This window comes from Aulonocara sp. 'chitande type north' Nkhata Bay, linkage group LG7 (assembly GCF_057382095.1).
Source record: "Aulonocara sp. 'chitande type north' Nkhata Bay isolate Kocher_YH1m ecotype deep benthic linkage group LG7, A_spYH_male_GT1.1, whole genome shotgun sequence".
Classification (NCBI taxonomy): domain Eukaryota; kingdom Metazoa; phylum Chordata; class Actinopteri; order Cichliformes; family Cichlidae; genus Aulonocara; species Aulonocara sp. 'chitande type north' Nkhata Bay.
Genome location: NC_141350.1, coordinates 5,594,414 through 5,618,226, shown reverse-complemented (window position 1 = coordinate 5,618,226; position 23,813 = coordinate 5,594,414). Strand labels below are relative to the sequence as shown.

General features: G+C 42.9%; 1 protein-coding gene across 1 annotated transcript in view; it reads left to right on the top strand.

Moving 5' to 3' along the window:
* The window catches only part of mrpl23 (mitochondrial ribosomal protein L23), a 52,029-nt gene extending 38,421 nt beyond the window's left edge, over nt 1–13,608 (top strand). The window contains exon 5 of the mRNA XM_086298172.1: nt 12,621–13,608. Within this exon, the coding sequence (XP_086154298.1) occupies nt 12,621–12,785 (165 nt within the window). The 3' untranslated portion in view covers nt 12,786–13,608. The remainder of the gene's footprint in view (nt 1–12,620) is intronic.
* The last annotated feature ends 10,205 nt before the right edge of the window (nt 13,609–23,813 follow it).

Genomic DNA, 23,813 nt, shown 5'->3' with positions numbered 1-23,813 from the left:
GGTTACTTAGGTCGTGTGCATGACTTTGTGTATGTGTACGAGCACACATATGGATTCAACAAACTCAGGTTTCAGATGGGGTCATTTCACTCGAGTACAGTGTTGCCTGGGAGGCTTACACGAACTACATGCAAGCAGTTCAGTTCCTCCTCAATGTAGCGGTTAAGAAAACATGTTCACACCAGTTGTTTTCCTAATTTGACAGCTGCCCCCACCAACTGGTTAAATCTCTGACAGTGGTCCCGAAATGTGACACTGGCCAGACTGACAGTCTAAATGCACATTTCCTGGGGCAAAACAAGGCACTGAATTAGAGCTTAATAAAGAAGTATACATGTACCTACAGATGGGAAAAGTGAAACGGTGTGGTAATGAGTCAATGACAACATTTACCCCCCCACCACCCATTTCTTTCTTTTCCCCATTGAGAGGAAAACTGTGTTGTAATGGATTGTTCATGTGCGTAAGAGGAGTATGTTTACATTGCATGGCAGTACGGGATCGCTTCCCAATATTCCTGGATGGCAGCTTGAGTCAACTGGGAGCACGTTGAAGATGGCAAAGATGTAGGGAGAGGGAAAATACGCCTCCTTCAGTTTGTCATCTAGGAACAAAACGAGTACCAGAAATAAAAGCCTTAGAGGAACAAATGTGGAAGAGAAATACACATAATAATATTGCCTCTTTCTCCACTTTTGTCCTTTTTGGCCAGGACTGGGTCATCACCATAAATCACTCAATATGCAGTCATACACACACTCCCTCTCTCACTCAGATACACAGAAAGTCAGACAGACACCCAGGACAGATCATTGTAGCTCAGCGCCAGGAGATGGATGAGACTGGGGTTTGCCTCTGCTGTGGTGCGATGTATACATTTCAAACAAAAGTATGAATCCTCTCTGCCAACACTTTCTCTCACTGCGAAAATGTGTCCAGCAGACGGTTGACATACATGCACGCACACACTCAGGGCGCGGCCTGCTGCCAACAATAAGACTTGTTTAACGAGTCTCAGCTCTTTGTTGATTTCAGTCTTGCTGCTTTGTTGTTTTTGTGAATCGCGCTCTCCGAGGCTGGTATTAATCTTCACTGTCTGTATACATAAGGTACCCAGAACTGCTCTGTATAACTGGGAATTGTCATGCGACAATGTTTGGTTCAGGTCGGGTGAAGTCTTGTTTCATTCACTGCTTCATTGTTCATGTTGTTGTGAGCTCTTGTGTTTATAGGACTGGGGTAGACCCCTTCCTTCGTCACCTCCTACTTTCATCTTTCCTGTCACGTTTACTTCCTCGCATACTCTAGCCCCATTTTTCTCCCTTTGACCTCCTTTCTCCTTCTCTTACTCCTGGCCTCATCCAGTGTTTGCGTTCTGGATTCTGGATTCCTCGATGGCAGTGTGCGAGAGTGCAGCGAGACACTGAAGACCTTGGCGTTTTCCAGGTGTTTCTCTGGTGTTTGGCAGTTCTCTGCCTGTGCCTGACTTATTTTGCACAGTCATCTCTTACTGTTATACTGCACTCACTAGAAAACCTCCTGTAGTTTGAAATTGAAACAGAAGAACAGGGTAGCTTTTGACTGAAGGTTGTGCATGTTTTTCTCCAGGCACTCCTCAAATCTGGTATCAGAATTCAGACCCAACTGGCCACATGTTGAGAGTAACATGAATTCAGGCCTGTGTGAAGTATCCTACCAAAATAGCAGTTTCCATAATGTGTTTTGGATAGTTGGATGGAGTTACTCAGGCTTTTCCAAATACCATTTTCTGGGGTTTGGTGCCTGAGTGTTAATCAAAAACAGGGGTAATGACTTGGGCAAGACACGCCAGAATTTAATCTTGTGACACTGACAAAATTACCATATACACAAAGAAAGACCACAGCTGTGCTTTTGCTGTTTCAGCTGTAACTCTACACATAACACAATCACTGCAAACTCAAGATGCAGGAATTTGAACAAATTTGGTAATTTTTTATGTCCAGTGTTCTGCAGTTGAAATCGTTTTTGATTTACTAGTCTGACTCATTAAAACAATTCATTTAATACAGAATTGTTGGTACCGCTTTACTTTTTGTTGCGTTAAGCATCATAAGTTTGTATCTATTATTGTACGATCTACTGTACATTATAAAGCACCTTGAGGCGACTGTTATTGTGATTTGGCACTATCTAAATAAAATTGAATTGAATTAAGCAGTGTAAGGAGTTGTACACGGACACTTGGAAATCCAGGGTTTTGTCAGGTAATGCCACGGAGAACTCCACAGGTTCCCAAAGTGTGGGGCCCGCCCCCTAGGGGGGGGGCGCAGAACCATTGCTGGGGGGCACATATGAAAAGAAAAAAAAAAAGAATGCTTGGACACTGCTAGCATAATTGACAGGTTTTTGGCGGGATTCCCACACAAACGCAAAGCAGGAGATGAAGCATCGCCAAATATGTTTCCAAACCAACTTCCTTCCAAGCCAAAGACTATAAAATATGGTGAAGCATATCTTCCCTTTGGCTTCACCTGCACAAGTGCCAAGGTAGGTCTCTGCGACAGAATTACTTTCCCCTGCAGATAGAGACAAAATACTGTTAATCTATCTGCCATTATAGAAATTCATCTCATGTAATGTTGATCCAACATGGCGGCGCGTGCACACGCAGCGGCTTCTCTCTCTCCCAAACAAACTACTTTTTCGTGTTTTTCGTCCTGTAAGTTGCAGTGTTTTTGTAAGTCTTTGTCGCGTCTATCTGTGTGCAAGCGAGGATATGCCCGAACACTTCTTCTCGACATCGGCAGAAACAAACTTTTTAAGTTAAACTCTGTGGACACCGAGAAGCTGAAAGATCTGGGTCTGCTCCGAAGGCCTACTCAATCACCGACCCCCACTCCCGCACTTCGCCCACAATGGATGCGCCTCAAGCGGTGTGAGAGGAAGCAGAAGAGGGGTAAGCGCGGTGGCATCCGAGCTAGGCTAGCGGCTAGCCCACACAAACCCGCCATCCCCTCTATCGTTCTGGCCAACGTACGCTCGCTAGAAAATAAACTGGACGACATCCGACTGCTACGTTCATCTCAAAGGAATGTAAAGGACTGCTGTGCTTTTGTGTTCACGGAAACATGGCTCAGCGACAGTGTCCCGGACCGCGCCATTCAGCTCGACCAGCTAACATGCTACCGTGCTGACAGAGTCATCGTCGCGGGAGGTAAGACCCGCGGGGGAGGACTTTGTGTTTACATCAATGATGCCTGGTGTCGCGATGCTGTTGCGGTCTGCAAACACTGCTCACCAGTGCTGGAGTTAATGGTTATTAAGTGCCGGCCATTCTATCTACCGAGGGAATATACAGCCATACTCCTGTGCGCTGTGTACATCCCTCCCTCCTCCAATGTCAACAACAGGAATGAGGCACTGAATGAACTGTACCAGCACATCAGTGAGCAGCAGACAGCCCATCCTGATGCTTTTCTCATCCTGGCTGGGGATTTCAATCATGCAGACTTAAAGTGCGTGTTTCCAAAAATACAACAACACATAGACTTTCCAACAAGGGGAAATAACACACTGGACTTTGTTTACACCACCCAGAGAGGAGCTTACAAAGCTTTTCCCCTCCCCTACCTCGGCGCCTCAGACCATATCACTGTCATGCTAATGCCTGCTTACAGACCGCTCGTTAAAGTGACCAAACCGGTTCGTAAGCGGATACAAGTGTGGCCAGAGGGGTCTTCAGAGGCTCTACAGGACTGCTTTAATACTACAGACTGGAACATGTTTAAGCAGGCTGCCACCTATAACAACACCACTGACCTCCAGGAGTACGCAGAGACTGTTACTGCCTACATCAACAAGTGTATTGAGGATGTAACAGTCACGAAAACCATAACTGTCCGGGCCAATCAAAAACCATGGATGACAGGAGAGGTCTACAGGCTGCTGTAAGCTCGGAATGTTGCCTTCAGAGATGGAGACGAGGCAAGCCTGAGGACAGCTAGGGCCAACCTTTCCCGTGGCATCAGAGAGGCTAAGAGACAGTACTCCAGGAAAATATCTCATCACTTCAAAGACAGCAGAGACTCACGGAGCCTGTGGCGGGGCATTCAGACCATCACAGATTACAAGCCCCCACCACAGACCTGTGATAGCACTATCCCCCTGCTGAACGAGCTGAACACTTTCTTTGCTCGCTTTGAAGTCCAAAACAGCACCACTGCACAGAAGACCCCACCCCCTCCTGGTGACCAGGTGATGACTCTGTCACCGGACAGCGTGAGGAGATCCCTCAGCAGGATCAATGCACGTAAAGCTCCGGGTCCTGACAACATTCCTGGTCGTGCACTGAGAGACTGTGCAGTGGAACTCACTGATGTCTTCACAGACATCTTCAACATATCACTCATCCAGGCTGTCGACCCCACATGTTTTAAAGCCACCACAATCATTCCGGTTCCAAAAAAGTCATCTCCCTCCTGCTTTAATGACTACCGTCCTGTTGCACTTACTCCCATCCTGATGAAGTGCTTCGAACGACTAGTCATGCAACACATCAAGACTGTCCTGCCCCCCTCCCTGGATCCCTTCCAGTTTGCGTATCGGCCCAACCGCTCAACCGATGATGCCATCTCCACTGCACTCCACTCGGCACTCACACACCTGGACAAAAAAGACTCATATGTTCGAATGCTGTTCATAGATTTCAGTTCAGCATTCAACACTATAATCCCCCAACAGCTCATTCAAAAACTGGTCCAGCTGGGGCTCAACACCTCACTGTGCAACTGGCTGTTGGATTTCCTCACCGGAAGACCTCAAGCAGTACGGGTTGGCAGTAATACATCCAGCACCATCATTTTAAACACAGGGGCCCCGCAGGGATGTGTGCTGAGCCCCCTCCTCTTCACTCTGCTGACCCATGACTGCACTCCATCATACAGCTCCAACCTCTTCATCAAGTTTGCGGACGACACAACGGTGGTGGGTCTCATTAGCAACAGGGATGAGACCGACTACAGAAGTGAGGTGAGACGCCTGGCCACGTGGTGTGCTGACAACAATCTCTCTCTGAATGTGGAGAAGACGAAGGAGATTGTTGTGGACTTCAGGAGAATGCACACCCAACATGCTCCTCTGACCATTGACGGAGCGTCTGTGGAGAGAGTGAGCAGCACCAAGTTCTTGGGTGTGCACATCACAGAGGATCTCTCCTGGACGTACAACACCACAGCACTGGCCAAGAAATCACAGCAGCGTCTCTTCTTTCTCCGCAAACTAAGAAGAGCAGGAGCACCAGCCCCCATCATGTACACTTTCTACAGAGGCACCATCGAGAGCATCCTGTCGAGCTGCATCACTGTGTGGTTTGGAGCCTGCAATGCGTCCTGTCACAGAACCCTCCAACGCATAGTGAGAGCTGCAGAGAGGATCATTGGTGTCTCTCTCCCCTCCCTCCAGGACATTTACAGCACCCGTCTCACTAAAAAAGCCCTTTGCATAGCGGCTGATCCCACGCACCCAATGCAAAGCTTCTTCAAGCTGCTGCCGTCGGGGAGGAGACTGCGGAGTCTCCAGGCCAGGACCAGCAGGCTGAAGGACAGCTTCATCCATCAGGCTGTCAGGAAGCTTAACTCCCTCCCGATTCTGCCCCCTCTCCCCTCTCTCCTCCACGGTCTCACTGAACTCTGTCACACACACACAAACACACACACACACTCTCTGACTCACTCACTGGCCTGCACCAGTTACCAGTCACTTTGTGGAGCATTGGACTGCCATTACCTCATAAGACTTTGTTGTTACACTTTCTCTTACCGTACATTACTAAATCTCCATTTGCACTATTTGCCTATTTGCACTACTCTGCCTGGTTTACACTCAATGTCACTTACCCATTATATTGTATATTGTATAGCTTTCTTGTTATATGTAAAATTGTATTTATTTAAATTTTTACTTTTTAATTATTTTACTTGCATTTTTAATCACTTTTATATTTAAATATATTTAAATGTTCATTTGCTATTTATCTAGGGATTGAGAGTAACGCAATTTCTATTCTCTGTATGTCCTGTACATGTGGCAGAATCGACAAATAAAGTTGACTTTGACTTTGACTTTGACAATAACGTGGCGCACAGCGTGACGTGAAAAAAGGCACATAGCTTTGACGTTGCGTGACGAACTCTGTATTCCTCGTCCACACGTAAACGCAAATACGGAGTTTTAAAAAATCCTCCCTTTTCGGTGTTTCGAAACGCCGTTTATGTGTGGATGAAAGGCCCAAACGCATAGAAACAGTTGCATTTTCAAATATACCCGCGTAGGTGTGGACGTAGCGTAAAAGAGTTAGTAGTTTATTTCATTGCTACCTGTAAATTTATTGCAGTTTATTCATGTAGTTGTCTACTAAATGTTTGAGGTGTGAAATAAACCACAATAGAGTTTGAAAACAAAATATGGGTGCGTGTGTGTGGTTGGAGGATGTGTTTGTGCGGTTGGGGGGGTGCGAAGATTTTTCTTGTAAAACAGAAGGGGGCCTAACGAAAAAAGTTTGGGAACCACTGATACAGTCCAAGTCGAGTGCAGCAGAACAAAGACCATTGTGGAGGGTCTATTCTCATGTCCAACAGTATTATGAACTAATAAACTTACTGGAGCTTGTACTTGGTAAGCTTGTTGTTTGTTGCTAGTTTTTCACACCACTGTGCAGACTCTGAGATCTATCAGCAGTTACCAGTTGCTGGACTATGTCAAATTTTAGCATATTGCCCAAAATGCTATAGGCTGTCCTTATTCGCAGCTATTTTTACAGTAGACACAGTCTGATTCATTCTGCATCTTTAGCTTCATGTTGCCTCTCCCTCTGGGAATTAAACTATGCTTTGCAGTAGGGCTGCTCGATTATGGCAAAAATGATAATCACGATTATTTTCACTGAAAATGAGATCACGATTATTTGACGATATTTATTTAACCCTTTAAGATCTACCATAGAACCAAGTCCGCCAGAGCTTATAATATTTTTTTTACATGCTGTAGTGCCATTTGTGGGAGCATTTCAAGTTGCTATACATCAATACAACTGTTATAGCCCATATTTTTAAAATGTGTATGTATTAAGTCCATAGTAACTACATTAATTGCAAAAAAGTGCAATAAACTACAAAAAAATTGAAAATCGTTTTTGTTTTTTTTACATATATTTCTACTTGGAGAAATTTAAGAGGCTTATCCCTCAAAACTTTAAATACAAAAAAGTTGCAAAAAATAGTTTACAACAACAGGAAATTTATTTTGAGTGTCTTCATAGTTTTATTTTTGGAGATACAGCAATTTTTATATACACTGCAGGAAAAACAAAAAAACAATCCTATGATGCAAATTTGCAAAGAATGTGCATGTGCATCAAAATAAACTATTTCCAGCAGTGCAATTCGAGTTCTAAGGCCTACAAGTAAAAAACTACATTTTCCGCGAAAATGACGTCACTTGCGATAGTTCGCGTTGACGTCTTTTTCAATGTGGGAAGTGTTAAGAACAGCTGATCGGATCGGCAAAGCGTGTTTCTGGAATATTATGTTTTTGTTCCTGCAAGCGCTTTTTATGCAATTTTTGCAAAGCTATATGTGGAAGGAAACCGTGACCTAGGACAAGCTGATGGCATAAGATGTAAGTACAACTCCTCTGGTTTCATATGGAAAAAAATTTATTGTGCTAGCTTAGCGGTTCAGGTTCTACAGGGATTTAAAAATAGTTATACAAAACGAGCATGCTGCTCTGACCGGCTTTAAAGGGTTAACAATAACAATGTATTGAATAATGACTTTAAAAAATAATATAAAATAGTGTGCAAATACTGATAACAGTGCAAATGTTTGCAATAAAAGAAATAAATGAAAAATGTAAACTTTGCAGTGTTGCTCTGTGGTGCAGCTACGACACCATAGCAAAGTTTACACACTGTGTCTACTTGATCCACGTCTGACTCCGCGAAGCCATAATGTTTCCACACCACTGAAGTTTTTTTTTTTTTTTTTACCTCTCTTTTCAACCAACGGCAGTCCACTCCTCTCCAAATAACTTCTGCTTAGCTTTCCGAGCTTCCCTCGGGTCCTCTTAATTGTTGTGACGCGTGTTCGAAATGCAGAGCAGTGCGCTTGATTTGCCACACGGAGCAGCGCGAGAGTAAAGCATGAGGGAGGGGCTAATAATCGGCTCAGTCATTTTTAATGATCGTTGAAAGCCCAGATCGTAATCATGATTAAAATTCGATTAATTGAGCAGCCCTACTTTGCAGCAATTATATGCATGTTTCTCTTGGTATTTTGGGGGTTGGAGACAGACAAAGTAACATTCACATCAGAGCCAGACCATTCCTTAACGCCTACACACTGACCCCATACAGAATGTTTCACATATTTAGTTGATTGACAATTGTGTTCATTGAAACAATTTATTTTTATTGTAGCAGGCCTCTACACATAATAATTGATCAATCGGAGTCATTTAAGTGGATTTTATTATGAAGAGGAAGCTGATAGTGTAAACTACAGTTTTAATGATCCTTATTTTCATTTTTTTGGAAACCCCAAACAGCATATCATAAAGATACATGAGACTTACAGAATAATCTATTAGTATAAATATTTACAAGTGTGCATAAACTCTGCCTGGGTTTGGTGTGCGTGCTCTGTGGTCATCTAGAAATAAGCACTTGTAAAGATGGGACAACAATGTTATCTGTATAATTACATGATTTTCTTCATAATTTCATGGTGTTAAAAGAGCAAATATGGAAGAATAATATACATCAGGTGGGGAAAAAAGGTAGACGGCAAGTGGTAATGTAGATTTCTGCAAAAAATTTTTTAACTGGATCCAATTAAACCGTTTGTTTCACTGTTTTACTGTCACACTTGCTCAGCTTTTATGTGCAAGTAGATTTGGTTAATTTGATGACAACAGCAGCTGCAGTCACAGTAGCAATAGTGATGGATAGTACCAGTAATTAAAGTAGTAAACACAGTAACAGCAGCAACAGTAATAGCAGTGGTGGCAGGAGTAGTAAATTCTTGTATGGCTGAGATGTTTCTCCTGCTTTGGCACTAATCCTGTCACACCTCCGCCACTCCTAGAATGTCAGTTGCAGGGTCATCAGCTGGAGGCAGGAGGACATATAGGTGATGTTTCCTTGCCATCCCCTATAGCTGCCTTTTGGTTTTTACCCAAACTGCTATCCTTCCTCTGGAGCCACAACCAAAAACTTGATTTCTCAGCCACCTCCTAGCTCCCTCAAAGCTATCCACAGGTTTGGGCTACCACAGAGTAGTTGGATAACAAATGACCTTTTATAGCAAAACACTTTAAGATCGTCTGTCTACAGCTTGTTGAAGCATTACATCATAACAGTATCTTTGAAAAGGTTAGGTTTTATGTAGCATCAAAGAAGTGATGTCGTGCTTATTAGGATTACAAATGATATCTTAACTGCTGATAGTAGTGAATGTTCTGTTCTAGTACTACTCAGTGCAGCAGTTGATACAGTGTTTTGTTTTATCACTCCTCTGCAGCAGTTTTGGCAAGCAGAACCATTGTCTGAATGTATCGTTGTGCCAAACACATTTTTTGTTTTCATTGGTGACCACAGCTCTCAATACTGTGCACTGAACTGTGGAATCCCCCAGGGGTCTATACTGGGACCTGTCTTTTTGTGTGTGTGGCCGCTGTGTCACATTAGACAGGGAGACAATATTACATTCCACTGCTATGCCGATGACGTGCAGCTCTAAGTTCTACTACGTTTTTAAAGTTTTAAAACGTATATAATGTCGAACGGTTATTAAGAAATGGATGAGTGAGTTTCAGACAAAACAAGAATTTGAGTAATTGGCACAGACGAGCTGCATCCAGGTATCGTGTCTTCTTGCCCGGATGCAGGGGTGGGTACAGTGCTGGCTGTAGCTCAGGAGGTAGAGCAGGTCATTTACACAGGTTGCTGCTTCAATATTGCCGTATGAATGTCTGTGAATGTTAGATAGAAAGGCACTTGCTTAGAAAAAGCACAAAAAAGTGCTTGTATGAATGGGTGAATGAGGTAAGTTGTTTAAAGCTTTGAGGGCTCAGGTAGAGTAGAAATGCCTTTCCTGGGAAATTGTCTTTATGAAGAAATGCTCCTGCTTCACCCAGACGGCATCATCTACCACCATGGTTTTCTGCTGTTTCTGGCTAGCTTTAAAACAGAACTGTCACAGTGCTCCCAGATCAAACATTTAGTTTGATCTGTATGTACTAGGGCTGCCACAAACGATTATTTTGATAGTCGACTAGTCACCGATTATTTTTGCGATTAGTCAACTAATCAGATCATGCATCCATTGGACATAAAACGTACAGCTTATTGCACAAGCATGCATCTGCTCTTATATAACTATCATTAGCTTACAGCTTTAAGTGTTTAAGGTATGTGCTAACTAAAAATAGAGACAAGATGATAGTTTATGAAATTTGCCGATTGTTTCGGTGAAATTTAATAAACTCCTTGCTATCTAAAATATAACAGGACACTCGAGTATATTCTCGAGCATCTCACACTTCTGATAATCAGAAATGTGAAAACTATAACTTTAATCTCAGCCAAACCGATTTACTCAGGAACAAATAAAATACTAAAAAAAGCCAAAAATAAAATTTTTAAGTTATCTAAGTGACTTATATATATTTAACCTGAGTAGCGAAAGACGGCGGTGGGTTTGAAAACAATTTGCCGGGAGTCCGGTGTTCTCACGGGCTCTAGTGAGCCTTGCCCCCGGCTAGCTATCGAGCTAGTGGGTAACAGACGTCTCCGAAAATGTCGGAGCGCTTTTGAAAATATGTGGTGTCTTGATAAACTGAGCAGATATTTGAGGTTTACACAGCTACATTCTCGCCTGAAAATATGTTAAACGTTTATTTTGTGACCCAGAAAGAATAATAAGAGTAATATTAAAACTAACTAGTTGCCATTGTTGGCAACGGAGCTGGGCTGCGCTATGAATTCTGGGACACAGCTTCTTCTTCTTCGGGGTTTAACGGCAGCTGGCATCCTTGTACATGCAGTGCTGCCATCTTCTGTTTCAGTCCGTTATTACACTCTTAAATCCTACTACTTATTCCTGCATCGACTATTAAATTAGTCGTCGACGATTTTGATAGTCGATGTAATCATGACTAGTCGACTAATCGTGGCAGCCCTGGTATGTACTGTAGTCATGTTCTAACCTATAATTTAGGTTTGTATGCACTGTTTGAGGTTAGTGAAAAGCACCTTTTCGCTAGATTTTAATTATTTTTTTATCAATTGTAGTTACAGCAGTGGCAATACAGTCAACCACCTGCCTATTCGCGGTTCAGTATTTGTGGATTCGCGGATTTCTATAGCGCTAAAATATTTTTTATTTTCATTTTATTTTAGTGACTAAATACATTTCTTATGATTAAAAAAAATTGACTAATTTTCAAATATTAACATTAATGTAAAAACACCAAAATATCAGTAAATTGTTTTGTTTTGTTTTTTTTCTTAAAAAAGATTTGCCAAACAACGCGCAGATTCCTAACACAAAGCTCACGGGAAAATTAAAATAGGCATTTTTAGAGGTATTTGCAGATTTCAGCAATTCGTGGGCAGTTGTGGTCCCTAATCCCCGCGAATTCCGGGGGTCGACTGTAGTGGTGTGGCCTTAGCCCGAGGTGTCTGGGTTCAACTAAGAAGAGTTAAGAATGGGTTTCAGATGTAACTAAGCACAGATGTATAACTCTTGTGGGTGAAGGTTATTTTCTCTGTGATTCACTGTAATTTGATTCTATGAGAGAATTGATCATGTAGGTTCTTTTAGTGTTTTAGATGTATTGACAAATATATTGAGGATTGGGTTTTTATATTTCTCTGGTAGATGTTCTACTGTTGTTGGGGAAACTACTAAGTTATAGCACTTTGCTTAACATGTAAATGCCCTGTGATAAAAATGACATGTTCTTGCATTTTCCCCTCATTTGATCCTTTGACTCTATTGTTATCAGTCTCAACTGAATTCTTGTTGCCAGGTGTCCACGAGGGACGCTCAGAGAGACAGGCTGTAGATATGTTTGCATGTCTGCATGCATGACCTGTCTCTGTGTGTGAACGCACTTGTGTGCAAGTGAGTGTGCATGCATGCATATGTGTGCTGTCTGTACTGTACTCTATGTCAACATGACACAGGCTACATTTTGCCAGAGATGCATTAGTTATGGCTAGAAATGGGTTAGTATGGAATAAATAATGGATACCATCTTTTCCCTCTGAATAAATCAAGACCAGAGAAATGGACAGGAGAGGAGAGCTAAAAAAACTAAAGACAAGAGAGTGAGTGAGCATCTGTGTCATATGAAGAGTAACAGAGCAAGAATGGTGACACACTCGCCTTCATTTTTGCAAAGAACTGTGATTTATTTTAGGAAGGTGCAGTTTGACATATTTGTTACACAGAAAGTGATTTACAAGATTGATGGTTTTTGAGTCTTAACAAACAACAGATTTCTCTCATTAAGTAAGAACACAGTGTTTTTTAAGCTAAAACTTTTCTCTGTGCTTTCTGTCTTTGCCTCCTCATCAGGCGCTGGGCCAGACATTTACTTTTCCTGACATCTTCCCAGAAAAAGAGCGGGCACCGGCTGAGGGCTCTATGGAGGAGATGCAGGAGAAGTTCATGGAGGACGAAAAGCAGAGGCAGAAACTCGACCCCAGGAGAGGAGGGGTCACCGAGTGGTTTGGACTCTGAGACAGACTGACAGACTATGCGTGTATGTGTGCATTTCATAGGGATCAACATGCATTGACTTACAATATTTTGATGATACTTCTGTTTCTGTAAGAAACACTTATAAGTGTGCATGAAAGAAGAACGAGCATGTGCGTGGGAGACTGCAGCCATGTGTTTCGTGTGTGTGTGTTTGTGTTTGTGTTTGCGAGGCGTCAACTGAGTAACCCGAGCCAGAACAGAATCCGAGGAGGAGGAGAGTGGCCAAGCTCCATCTTTGATGAACCCAACTCACCAAATTTCTATCACCTCAGATGACCTCTTCTCTTCCTCCTCACACTCTACTTTTCCCACCTCCTCTCCTTTTTACCACCATCTCTTTGGCAACAGTGTAATTGCACCTCCTCGCTTTGTTTCTCTCTCTCTTTTTTTTTGTTTCAGAGGTTTTCTCCCTGCACCCCTACTGTGTTTTTCCTATTATGCTCATCCCTCCACTATGATCTTCTTCTTTCCCACCAATGACTGTGATGTCCCTAGTAGCCATTATTCTTAGGCTAGTTGGATCTGACTATCTGGGCAGCCCACAGCCTTCTCTCTTTTATGAGTTTGCCTTGGATTAATTGACCACTTAAGGTAAACAACAATTAAAATGTTTGAGCAAAGCGAGCACATGGAAATTACAGGAGGGTTATATTGCAGCATTTTGTGGTAGCCCATCTTGCCGTAACTCTGGAAAAAGATTGTACTCTGTGTGTGTATCTTTGCCTACCGCGCAAGACTTACCAGTGAATCTGTCCTATTGTACATGCTGTTGGAATAAGACCTAATAAACAGTCACTTGCTCTGCTTTGTCTTGTGTTGTCCTTTCTTCATCTCCCACGACTGCTGTGTTGAAAAACAGCCACCTTGAGATTCTGTTTGCTGCACAAGTTTGCCTGCGCAAGTGCCAATGTGGTCTGGTAGCTGTTTTGACAAAGTAATGATCTGTGTTTGAATCGGGCCAGTGGAGGATGGAGCTCCGTTACGGTAATAAAGCCCATAAAAGGGAGGGACTTCTCCTGGGCACCCTCAGACCCTCCATTATACTGAAAGGCCAAGGTTACTGTAAGTGTCCCCCAGCCGTGACCACTAATGCTCTCTGGCTAATACAAAGGTCCAGTCCCTGACCTCACCCAGCCAACTCATCTATCACTAAGGAGAATGTCAATATTGATCCTGTTGGCCCTTTGTCTGCTGCCTGGAACCACTCACCCCCTGTGTTACTATAAAGCAATCTGATTTGGAATGAAACAAGCCTCCAGTTACACAGCCCCTCCGTTTCTCACTCTTTCCCTTGTTCTCACTTTTTCACTTTTTTATTTTCTTCTTTCTTTACTCTGCTCTCTTGTTGCCCAACCTGAACCTCCAGAGAAACAGCTGCTTAACCAACTGAGAGAGAGTCCAAATTCCTTTTCTCGCTCTCCCCCTGGCCTGAACAGACCCCACATGAAAGTTGGGAAATCAAGTTGTGGTGTTTTCCAAGTAATTATCTGTTCCTGTTGTCCTCTTGTTCTTTGTCACGGGGAAGCCCTGTTTGTTCTAAAGTCACATACATGCATTGGTACATTAACAGCAACTGTCAACAATAATCTGACAGTGAGCCGCTAACATTAAATCTCTGTTTAAGGCCTGCTGACAGTGGTGGTTATGTAGTGTTGGGGATACATTTTTATTTTTTTAACTGCAGAGACATTGCACATTAGAATAGAATAGAATAGAATTCAACTTTATTGTCATTGCACATGCACAGGTACAGGGCAACGAAATACAGTTTGCATCCATCCAGAAGTGCTTTAGTGATATAGATATATTACAATATATATTAGCAATAATATAGATATGTGAGTATATTACAGAAATGGTAGATGAGCAGCGGTTATCCAGCCGGACATGTTGGGGGCGGTTGGTCAGGAAGTCCAGTAACCATTTGCAGATGAGGGAACTGATACCCAGGTCTGTCAGTTTCCTGATGAGTTGTGAGGGGTGGATTGTATTGAATGCTGAACTGAAGTCTATAAACAGCATTCTGGCGTAGGTGTTGTTGTTGTCCAGGTGTGAGAGGACAGAGTGCATTGCGATGGAGACTGCATCCTCTGTGCTCCTGTTCCGGCGGTATGCGAATTGGTGGGGGTCCAGGGTGGGGGGGAGACAGGATTTGAAGTGTGCTAGGACCAGTCGCTCTAAGCACTTAGTGATGATGGGGGTGAGTGCTACTGGGCGGTAATCATTGAGGCAAGATGGGTTGGAGTTTTTGGGTATCGGGACGATGGAGGTGGATTTGAAGCAGGCCGGTACCACAGCGTGGGCCAAGGACAGATTGAATATGTCTGTGAGCACTCCTGCAAGCTCCCCAGAACACGCTCTGAGAATACGCCCGGGGATGCCATCAGGGCCTGCAGCCTTGTGGACATTGAGACACACTCGGTTAATGAGCTCATCTCTTGCTCACACACTTAAATGTCTCTGAGTCATTTCAGCTCTTTAAAAAAGACAAGTAAACAGGAACAACTCATTAACTGATAAACAGAAAAAGACAAAGTCATATGCTAGAAGGAGTGGGTTATTGATGTAGCGTCCTCTGAACAGTTCCACCATGACTTACATTTTTAGGGCCAGATTTCCTGAGGGCAAAACCCTATGTCATATTTCCTAAAGAGGTCTGTCAATTTTGTAACTGAAAACACTGACAGTTATTTTTTTATACTGGGCTTATTGCATATGTGGGCCTGTTTGTAGTTTACGTTTCAGAGTGCACACATTTTTCTGCAGGCAGTTTAATGCAAAATTCCACTATATTTAACACTGAAAGAAGCACGCTTCAATTTGTGATTCTGTGACACTAAGAGTGTTCCTTCGTTTGAAACAAATGCATAATTAGTGTGCATGGATCGCTCAAAGGTGTAAGCATAGTGCCAAAGCTGTAGCCCTCTCCTGTGGCTCGTCACCTCACACCGCACGTTTAGAGCCGAGCTCCACATATTTCTACTTCTCAATAATGCTTTGATGAAAGAGAGCAGACCTGAATTGATATCCAGGTGGAGCAACAGAGACAGATATACATATAAGGATGCCTCTTTTATTGGGTATCACAATTAAATTTTAGAAGTGAGCAAAATGTTTATAGTGGTCCACAATATAAAGAGTGGTTCAAACTGAAATGGGATTTAGAAAATAAAATTGATGAGTGCATTTACGTGCATGGCACAGTGACAGCAAATCCACTCACGCACGGTCGGATCAGGATCTGATGGTAAATGATGATTTTTGTTCTTCCGCACGTCCTGCAGGTCAGCTGTTAGATTTCAGGTTCTACGGTTGAATAGTTTGATATAAAGCAGGTCTCTTCTGCATGGATCCCCTGAGCTGACACGTTTGGGGATTGCAAACATTTGTCCACATGGTTGCCAGCAATTTCTAACTAGCATTTAAGAGTTTTCCGTTACATCAAAGACATAGATTCTCAGTCAGCGGAGAGACAGAAACACGTGCATAAAACCTTTGCTCACCTGGTCTCATATGCACAATTTGTGCAGTTGCAGCTTCACTATTGCTGCTGAGTAAATATGTACCCTAGGTTGGTAATGTATTTAGCACTACAATGCAAGCACACTACAATTGAAAATGAATATCTGTATGGCACCCACATTGCTGCATTACAGACACCACAGAGTCTCTATTTAAAAAAAAATTCATAGCTACATACATCTGTATTGTAAATAGACACTTCCTTCACCTTTTGGTGCCTGAGATACAGTGTGTATATAACCCTAGCACCACCACCTCCCTCCTTTCACCCTTCTACTTCACATGCAATAAAAACCTACACGCGTTCCCCCATCTGGTTGTGTCTATGCTATCCCTTGTTTGTTTGTTTGTTTGTTTGGTGTTCTCGTTGTGTGTCAGCTGCCGCAAGGTGGCTGTGGTGTAAGGAAAGGGGAATATGGAAGTGTGCAGGCAAGCTAGCTCTGCACTTGGGTGCAGCTGAACTTGGGATGACTATAAGCAGCTCCAGATTTATAAGGATCTTGGTGTGCTTAAACATGATGCTTTATGTATTGTAATGCACCTCACGTTGTGTAATTGCGGCGGAAGGGAAGATGAACATGTGTGCGCAAGACACGGAAAGTTCAGTAAGGGTGGAGGGAGAGAGCAGATGGAGGTGAAGGAGAAAGCAAAGTGAGAGTGAAAAAGAGATGACATCATCAAGAAAATGCTGAGCTGGATTTAAAGGCAACTGGATAAAAGAGGTCTGATCCCACATTGCACCATCTCTCTTCCTTCTTTTTCCCCTCTCTCTTCCACTCTCTCTCTCTCTCGAGATGTACAGTGCAGGTCGTGTTGCCATCCCTACACGGTTAGTTAATGGAAGGAGGATTGAATATTTTAAGCAGCACATCACTCTCTTCCTTTCCCTCCTTACCCCTCTCTCCTTTTTTCTTGTGCGGTTGTGCATTAGTCAAGTGCACACATGACCCTGTTTCTTCTACTGCAGTCCACAATTGGAATCTGCATGACATCATGCTGTATTTTTGGCATGAGTGGTGGTATAGTGAGTGTCCTCTCTGACTCTGTAGCCTCTCTAGGGACCTAGATCTCCTTCTTGCTGGTTGTAGTAACTGCCCATTTGCAAGTGAAATCTTTGCCTGCAGATGCTTCACTGCATCCTGTAAATGCTAAGGAATTTAGATGAAGCATCCCACAATAACACTGCAGATAACTTTATCTCATCAGTGTGTTGTCACTGGGGTTGTCTTGTGAGGAGAGCCTGTGCCTGACTGCGTGCGCTGATTGACAGTGAGTAAGAACTTCTCATATACTGTAATGTGACAAAACTGACAAAAACAATACAAACTTTGAGCTGAAAGTGTTTTCCCATACATATGTAAAGGCAATCCATTCCAAACTGTCTGTAAAATTATACATACTCATATAGTTCTACAGTTACTACACCTACCACCTTCTTGTGCAGATGCACAGACTTTCACACACTCACACTTGTGTTCGCTAAGACAACCGGGGTTGCCTGCTGAGGATTCTGACGGCCTCTCTTGGACCAGCGCCATGCACATTCCTCCTTCCCCAGGTTGCCATTGGTTCATCTGAGCTCAGCCAGTGCACTCTGTCACCCCATAAGTGTGGGCTTATGTGTGTGTGTGTGTCTGTTTCAGTGCGAGTCCATGAACCATAAGACGCTTACATAAAAAAACATCTTCCGTTTGAATGTAGGACACACACAGTCAATATAGGCGCCTAATGCTTGTGTTCATGGCTCCTCGTGAACTCCTCACATGCAGAAAACGTACCCTGATATGGCCCCTCGCTGTATATATACAGTCATACTGTAGTCACATTGATACACGTGTTGGCTTAGTGCCATGAGTAACAATTTAAGGAATACACTGGAGAAAGAACAGGCTCTTCATTGTTGTTTAGATTGCTTTTTAGTAAGTATAAAACATTAAACTCATATATTCTAATAACATTTTCTAATATCAGGAGGTTTTGGTTGATGGGCTTGTTTAGGAAACCCTAAATGAAAAGTCTCAATTTTTTTTACCAAGTTAAAAATTGAAAATAGCACATTGTCAAAATATTGGTTATACTAAAAAATAGTGATTTGTAGTGTTTTCCCATCATTCGTCTTATAATTCCTTTGAACTCACAATCTAAATTTGCCACGAGATGATAAATGAGATGACGGTGAGTACCGTTTCTACCCATATGTAAATGTCACTAGATAATTAATATAGACATGGATAAAATGAAGATAAAGCAATTTTTATTACTTTTTCAAGCATCCTTTGCAGGTGATGGTTACTTGAAATCTGGGCATCACTAAAGCCATAAAGATGGGTCTTTACTGTAGATGTCTTTAGTTGTTTGTGGGTCTCTCTACCTCCCATTAGTTTGAGCTGAAATACAGCTTGGTGGGGTGATAGTCATATGACTCACTGACTCTCCACTTCTTTACCTTCAAAAACTTTTGGGTCGCTTTCACATGTCATTGTCCATCGCTACCGTGAGGTGCTGGCCAGTCAACTGAACGAATCTGAGCAGAAAATATAACTTCATCAGGCTAGTTTTGTCTTCTGTCAAATCACCAGTAAACAAGAGTGATCCATTACCAGTGGAAATCATGAGTGCCTATGCATCACACTGCCGCCACTGTGTTTTACAAGTGATGTGGTACTCTCCACAGTCGTTACAAGGCTTCTCCATACATCTTTTCCTCCCACTTTGATAAGTCATATAAAGTTACAAGGCAAGATGAGGTAGTGGCTGTTCTTTCTGCCGAAATGCAGTTTAATAGCAGGGTTTTAATAGTTTTGCAATTTTCATTAGTTTTTATTTTTATTTAGTTTTGACTTCAGATTTTCAATTTTATATCATTTTTAATTCGTTTTTACCATTTGTTTGCTAGTTTAGTTTAGTTTTTATTTTTATTTTTTGAAAATCCTTAGTTTCAGTTTAGTTTTGATTAGTTTCAGTTATAGTTTTACTTGTGTTTGCAATAATTATGTGTAACAAAATATCCTTGGGTATGTTGCTATTCCAGCTACCATACCCTGCACCCTGGACAGGTCGCCAGTCTGTCGCAGGGCTAACACGCAGAGACAGACAACTCACATTCCCACCTATGGGGAACCTATGAAACCTATCAACCACTGATACCAGGTACCTATAAAAGATAAATCTTGGCCCCAATGAGACTATTAACTCTTGCAGCACCGGGTGTTCATAATTTTAGTTCAAGTGAATTGCTAAACTTTTTAAGGCAATTGGCTCACATAGTTGTGTAGATATCCCAGTCTCAATAAACATATTCGCCAACGCTTCCTTTCGCTTGTGATGTTCCTGTGAATTGACAAACCAGTAGCCATCAGGTCGCTGTTGGAAGCACTGCATTAATGTTTTTCGTGGAGTTGTCTTGGGATGCATCACGCTGCCTTGCCTGGGGTTAGCTTCTGTTTCTGGGGATGAGGGTTGGGCGTGCTCCCTTACCTTCTCAAGGTAAGCTAGGTTAGTTACAAGACACTTGCTTTATCTAAAACACAATCATATTCAAAGTAATCCGAAATTGGACCCTGGTGATTTCTCCCGACTTTTGCTGACATGACACTACGCGTGGATGGAGCGGCGACACACATGACTCGACTAACGTACTTGCCACCCGCTGGCATAATGAGACACAGCAAGAAAAAAACCTGGAAACTACACTCCATTTTCACCCCAGACTATTGTATGACACACACACGTCAATGAAAACTCAATGAATTCAGTTAATTTTAGTTAGTTTTGTGAACACTCATTACAGTTTTAGTTAGTTTTCCTGTTTTTGCAAAGTCTTGTTTTTATTTTTATTTCCGTTAACGAAAATGTTTTTTCACTTCTAGTTTTCGTTATTTCGTTTTCGTTAACGATAATGACCTTGTTTAACAGTAATTTGATTTATTTATTTACTGGATATTGTTAGCTTAGCAGCATATCTGCTAGGCTTATGCATATTTATATTATGCATATTAATATTTATTTATATCTGCTTAATTTTTGTTGTTTGGTACCATACTTTTAGGTAGTTTAGACTTGCGGTTTGTTAAAAGTACACGAAAAGAAACTCCTTTTTGTTGTTTATTTACAATTATATTTGATTATGATTTTTTTTTTAATATTTTGATTATATGCAATATTGCCTTATATAGTAAAGATAGTTGGACTGGATGGTCCATGCTCCTGCCCACTGTTCAACACATTTATTTAGATTTTAAACTTTGCAAAAATAGCGATGCCTAAATATGAAGAGCCATGGAAGATAAGGGAGTTGGTTCAATGCATCTGGTATGCGTGTGTTTCAAAAATCATAACAATGAGAAAAAGAAGGGTTCAAATAGGTTCAGTTCAACAGAAATCAACTGGGGTCTGGCCACCCATCTGGAGTACAGAGCACTGAGCTCTGGTTTGCACACATACCCACATGTGCACTGGTCAGTGAACCCCTAGCTGGTGGAATCATATTGGCTGGAGGCTTTGCCAAGTCAATAACACAGCCTGATCCCTGATGCTGAACTTCCTGGAAGTCCCGACTCGTCTCAGCACTTCATACCTGCTCACGGCTCCAGCTGCTGCTTGGCTGCACAGTGGGCTGAATGGAGATCAGGGAGTCTATCACTCCTTTGCGCCTGCCTGCAGGTCATTCTGAAACACCAGTTTAGAGGAGAGCAGAGGAGAGGACAAACCATAGGAACATTGAGCCATGGAGATTGGATTGATTTGTTTCTACTGACAATAAGATCCTATGCATATTAGCAGGGGTATCTTCCCATGATGCACAATTAGACTGCAGTCAAAAAACTCCTTGCAGCACCCATGTATATGTCTGAGAATGATCAGAAACTATTGTAGAAGAGACACATGAGAGGAGGGTGAAAAGTGTGGTTACAACGAGCGGTTAGGAAAATATTTGTGAAGGTGAACTGTCGAGAGACAGATGGACAAGAAGAAAAACAGAGTGAGGTTTAGAAGCTATTGGTCTTGGTTTGGGGGATTAGAAGGGATGCATGGCGTAAGAGAATTTGTGTCAGACATCTCTGGTCTAAATGGCTGTTGGCTACTTGCTCTTATTTACAACATCTTCACTTTCTTACACTACTGTTTCATTTCCAGCTGCGTCGGTCTTACGTCAGAAAATGCCACTGTTAGCTATTACGTTAGCCAACATAATGACAGAACTGCTCCCGCAGCCAAAGACGGCTCAGCGACCTCTGGCTTGATTTCAGCCAGCATGGCTTGCACTTTTGTGGCCTGGATTCATACAGCAGGGTATGACTTACCAGGTTTGTCCACCAGGAGCTGATTACGGTTGCTTGGGCTCAGCAGACAATGAGTTTGATGACCTCGCTGGCACTGTTTCAACAAGGGGTACTCAACTATTGCGACCTGAATTTGACTGTCTGGCTGCCACTGATGTGGTCTGGGTTCAGTAGACAGAGCTTGACTTGCATGGCCTGAGTTCATCAGATGGAGTCCAACTTTTCTGGCTTGAGCTTGTCAGACAGGGCTCAACTGGTGTGGCCTTGGCGGATACAGAGCCTCGCGGTGATTGAGGATGTGTTTGTTTCCCAGGCAGCGAGCAGGCAAGGTGGCGGCATTGCTTCTGCACAGCTGAGAACTTGGTGTGGGGGAGAGGGAGCCAAAACAAACTACTGTGATTGCCTCCCATATGCCCTCCTGACCTCAGTGTTTCAATTGCCAGGCAAAGAAGAGGAACAGGGTGAAGGGAAAGGAAAGAGGTGGTTTTTGAGAGGTTGTTATTGAGGTTAGAGCTGAGGTGGCTCTTGGTAGTGGGAGAGGTCACTTGAGTATTCAGCAGAATTCTGGTTCAGGACCCTTAATTTAGATCTATAAACAATATTATTTTGTGTATGTGCATAAAGTAGGCATCAATTACAATCTCTGCTCCCCCTCTTCTATCTATCTATCTATCTATCTATCTATCTATCTATCTATCTATCTATCTATCTATCTATCTATCTATCTATCTATCTATCTATCTATCTATCTATCTATCTATCTATCTATCTATCTATCTATCTATTGACCAAATGATGATTTTACAGTTAATAGTCCATAGAGAGAAGTGATGAAGAACAACAAAAGTTAAAGGAAGGAATAAAGGGGGTAATGGACAGGGAGTGAGAGAAAGGGAGACTTGTCGTCTGAGAGGCTGTGTGGTTCGGGTTAGGTTGTGGTTTAAGCCTTGAGAGAGCGGGAGGGGAGAGAGTGGGAGGCGCAGGGGGCGAGCAAGGCAGCGCATACCCGCAGCATTCAAATGGAGCTCCCATTGGGAGGTTTTACGCTTCAAAATGGTTTCCTGTGACGTGGATTGTGTGTTTGATTTGAGCTTTGAGGGGTTTGTGTTATTCTCGGGAGGGGAGAATCTAGCACGCTCTCATTTCCGCACTACCAACAGCCAGCAGAAAGTTGGCAAGCCGAAACAGGGGGATTGTAAAGACAGATTTTTCTTTCCCTCTTCGTACGAACCACATTTTTTCTGCTTTTACTTTTTTCGCCATGTTTTTTTGCTGAGCCTGCTTCAGGACTTAGCCTGCATATTGATGGATTGTTCTTAATAATTGGACCTGCTCAGACCTGTGTCTTTCCCTGGTTTTCCCAGGCTGCCTGATTTTCTGCTGATCTTAACATTTGTGAACAAAAAAAAGTGTATTATTTAGATGTGTGGACACATTTGCTCCCTGACACAAATGCATGCCTGCAAAAATGTACAAGCCAGTTTGCACGTAAACTGCGCAAGCTGTCAAACACATACTTTGGAACTAATTGCAAACAATGGATGCCAGCTGGGCAGTAGGTGCAAGCAGTACAAATGGGTCCAGGTTTATTCTTTTTAAACTAGCTTTGAGGAGAAAGAACGAGAAAAAATACAGTCAAATGGGGCAAAAAACACCCCCCAGAAGATAAAGTTTGTAGATAGAATAGAGGCAAGGGTCACCAAAAAGAGATGGTAAATGGCCTGTATTTATATAGCGCTTTTCTAGTCCCTAAGGACCCCAAAGCGCTTTACACAACCTGTCATCCACACATTCACACACTGGTGATGGCAAGCTACAATGTAGCCACAGCCACCCTGGGGCGCACTGACAGAGGCGAGGCTGCCGGACACTGGCGCCACCGGGCCCTCTGACCACCACCAGTAGGCAACGGGTGAAGTGTCTTGCCCAAGGACACAATGACCAAGACTGTCCAAGCCGGGGCTCGAACCGGCAACCTTCCGATTACAAGGCGAACTCCCAACTCTTGAGCCACGATCGCCCCATTGCGCCAGCTGGAGGTTCAGCCGAGCTCGTCCAGCCACCTTCTGCTTCTGCTTCGCCTGGTCCAGCTTCAGCCTGTGCTTCGCCTGGTCCGGCTTCGTCAGAGTCTTCAACTTCGCCTGGTCCGGCTTCGTCAGAGTCTTCATCTTCGCCTGGTCCGGCTTCGTCAGAGTCTTCATCT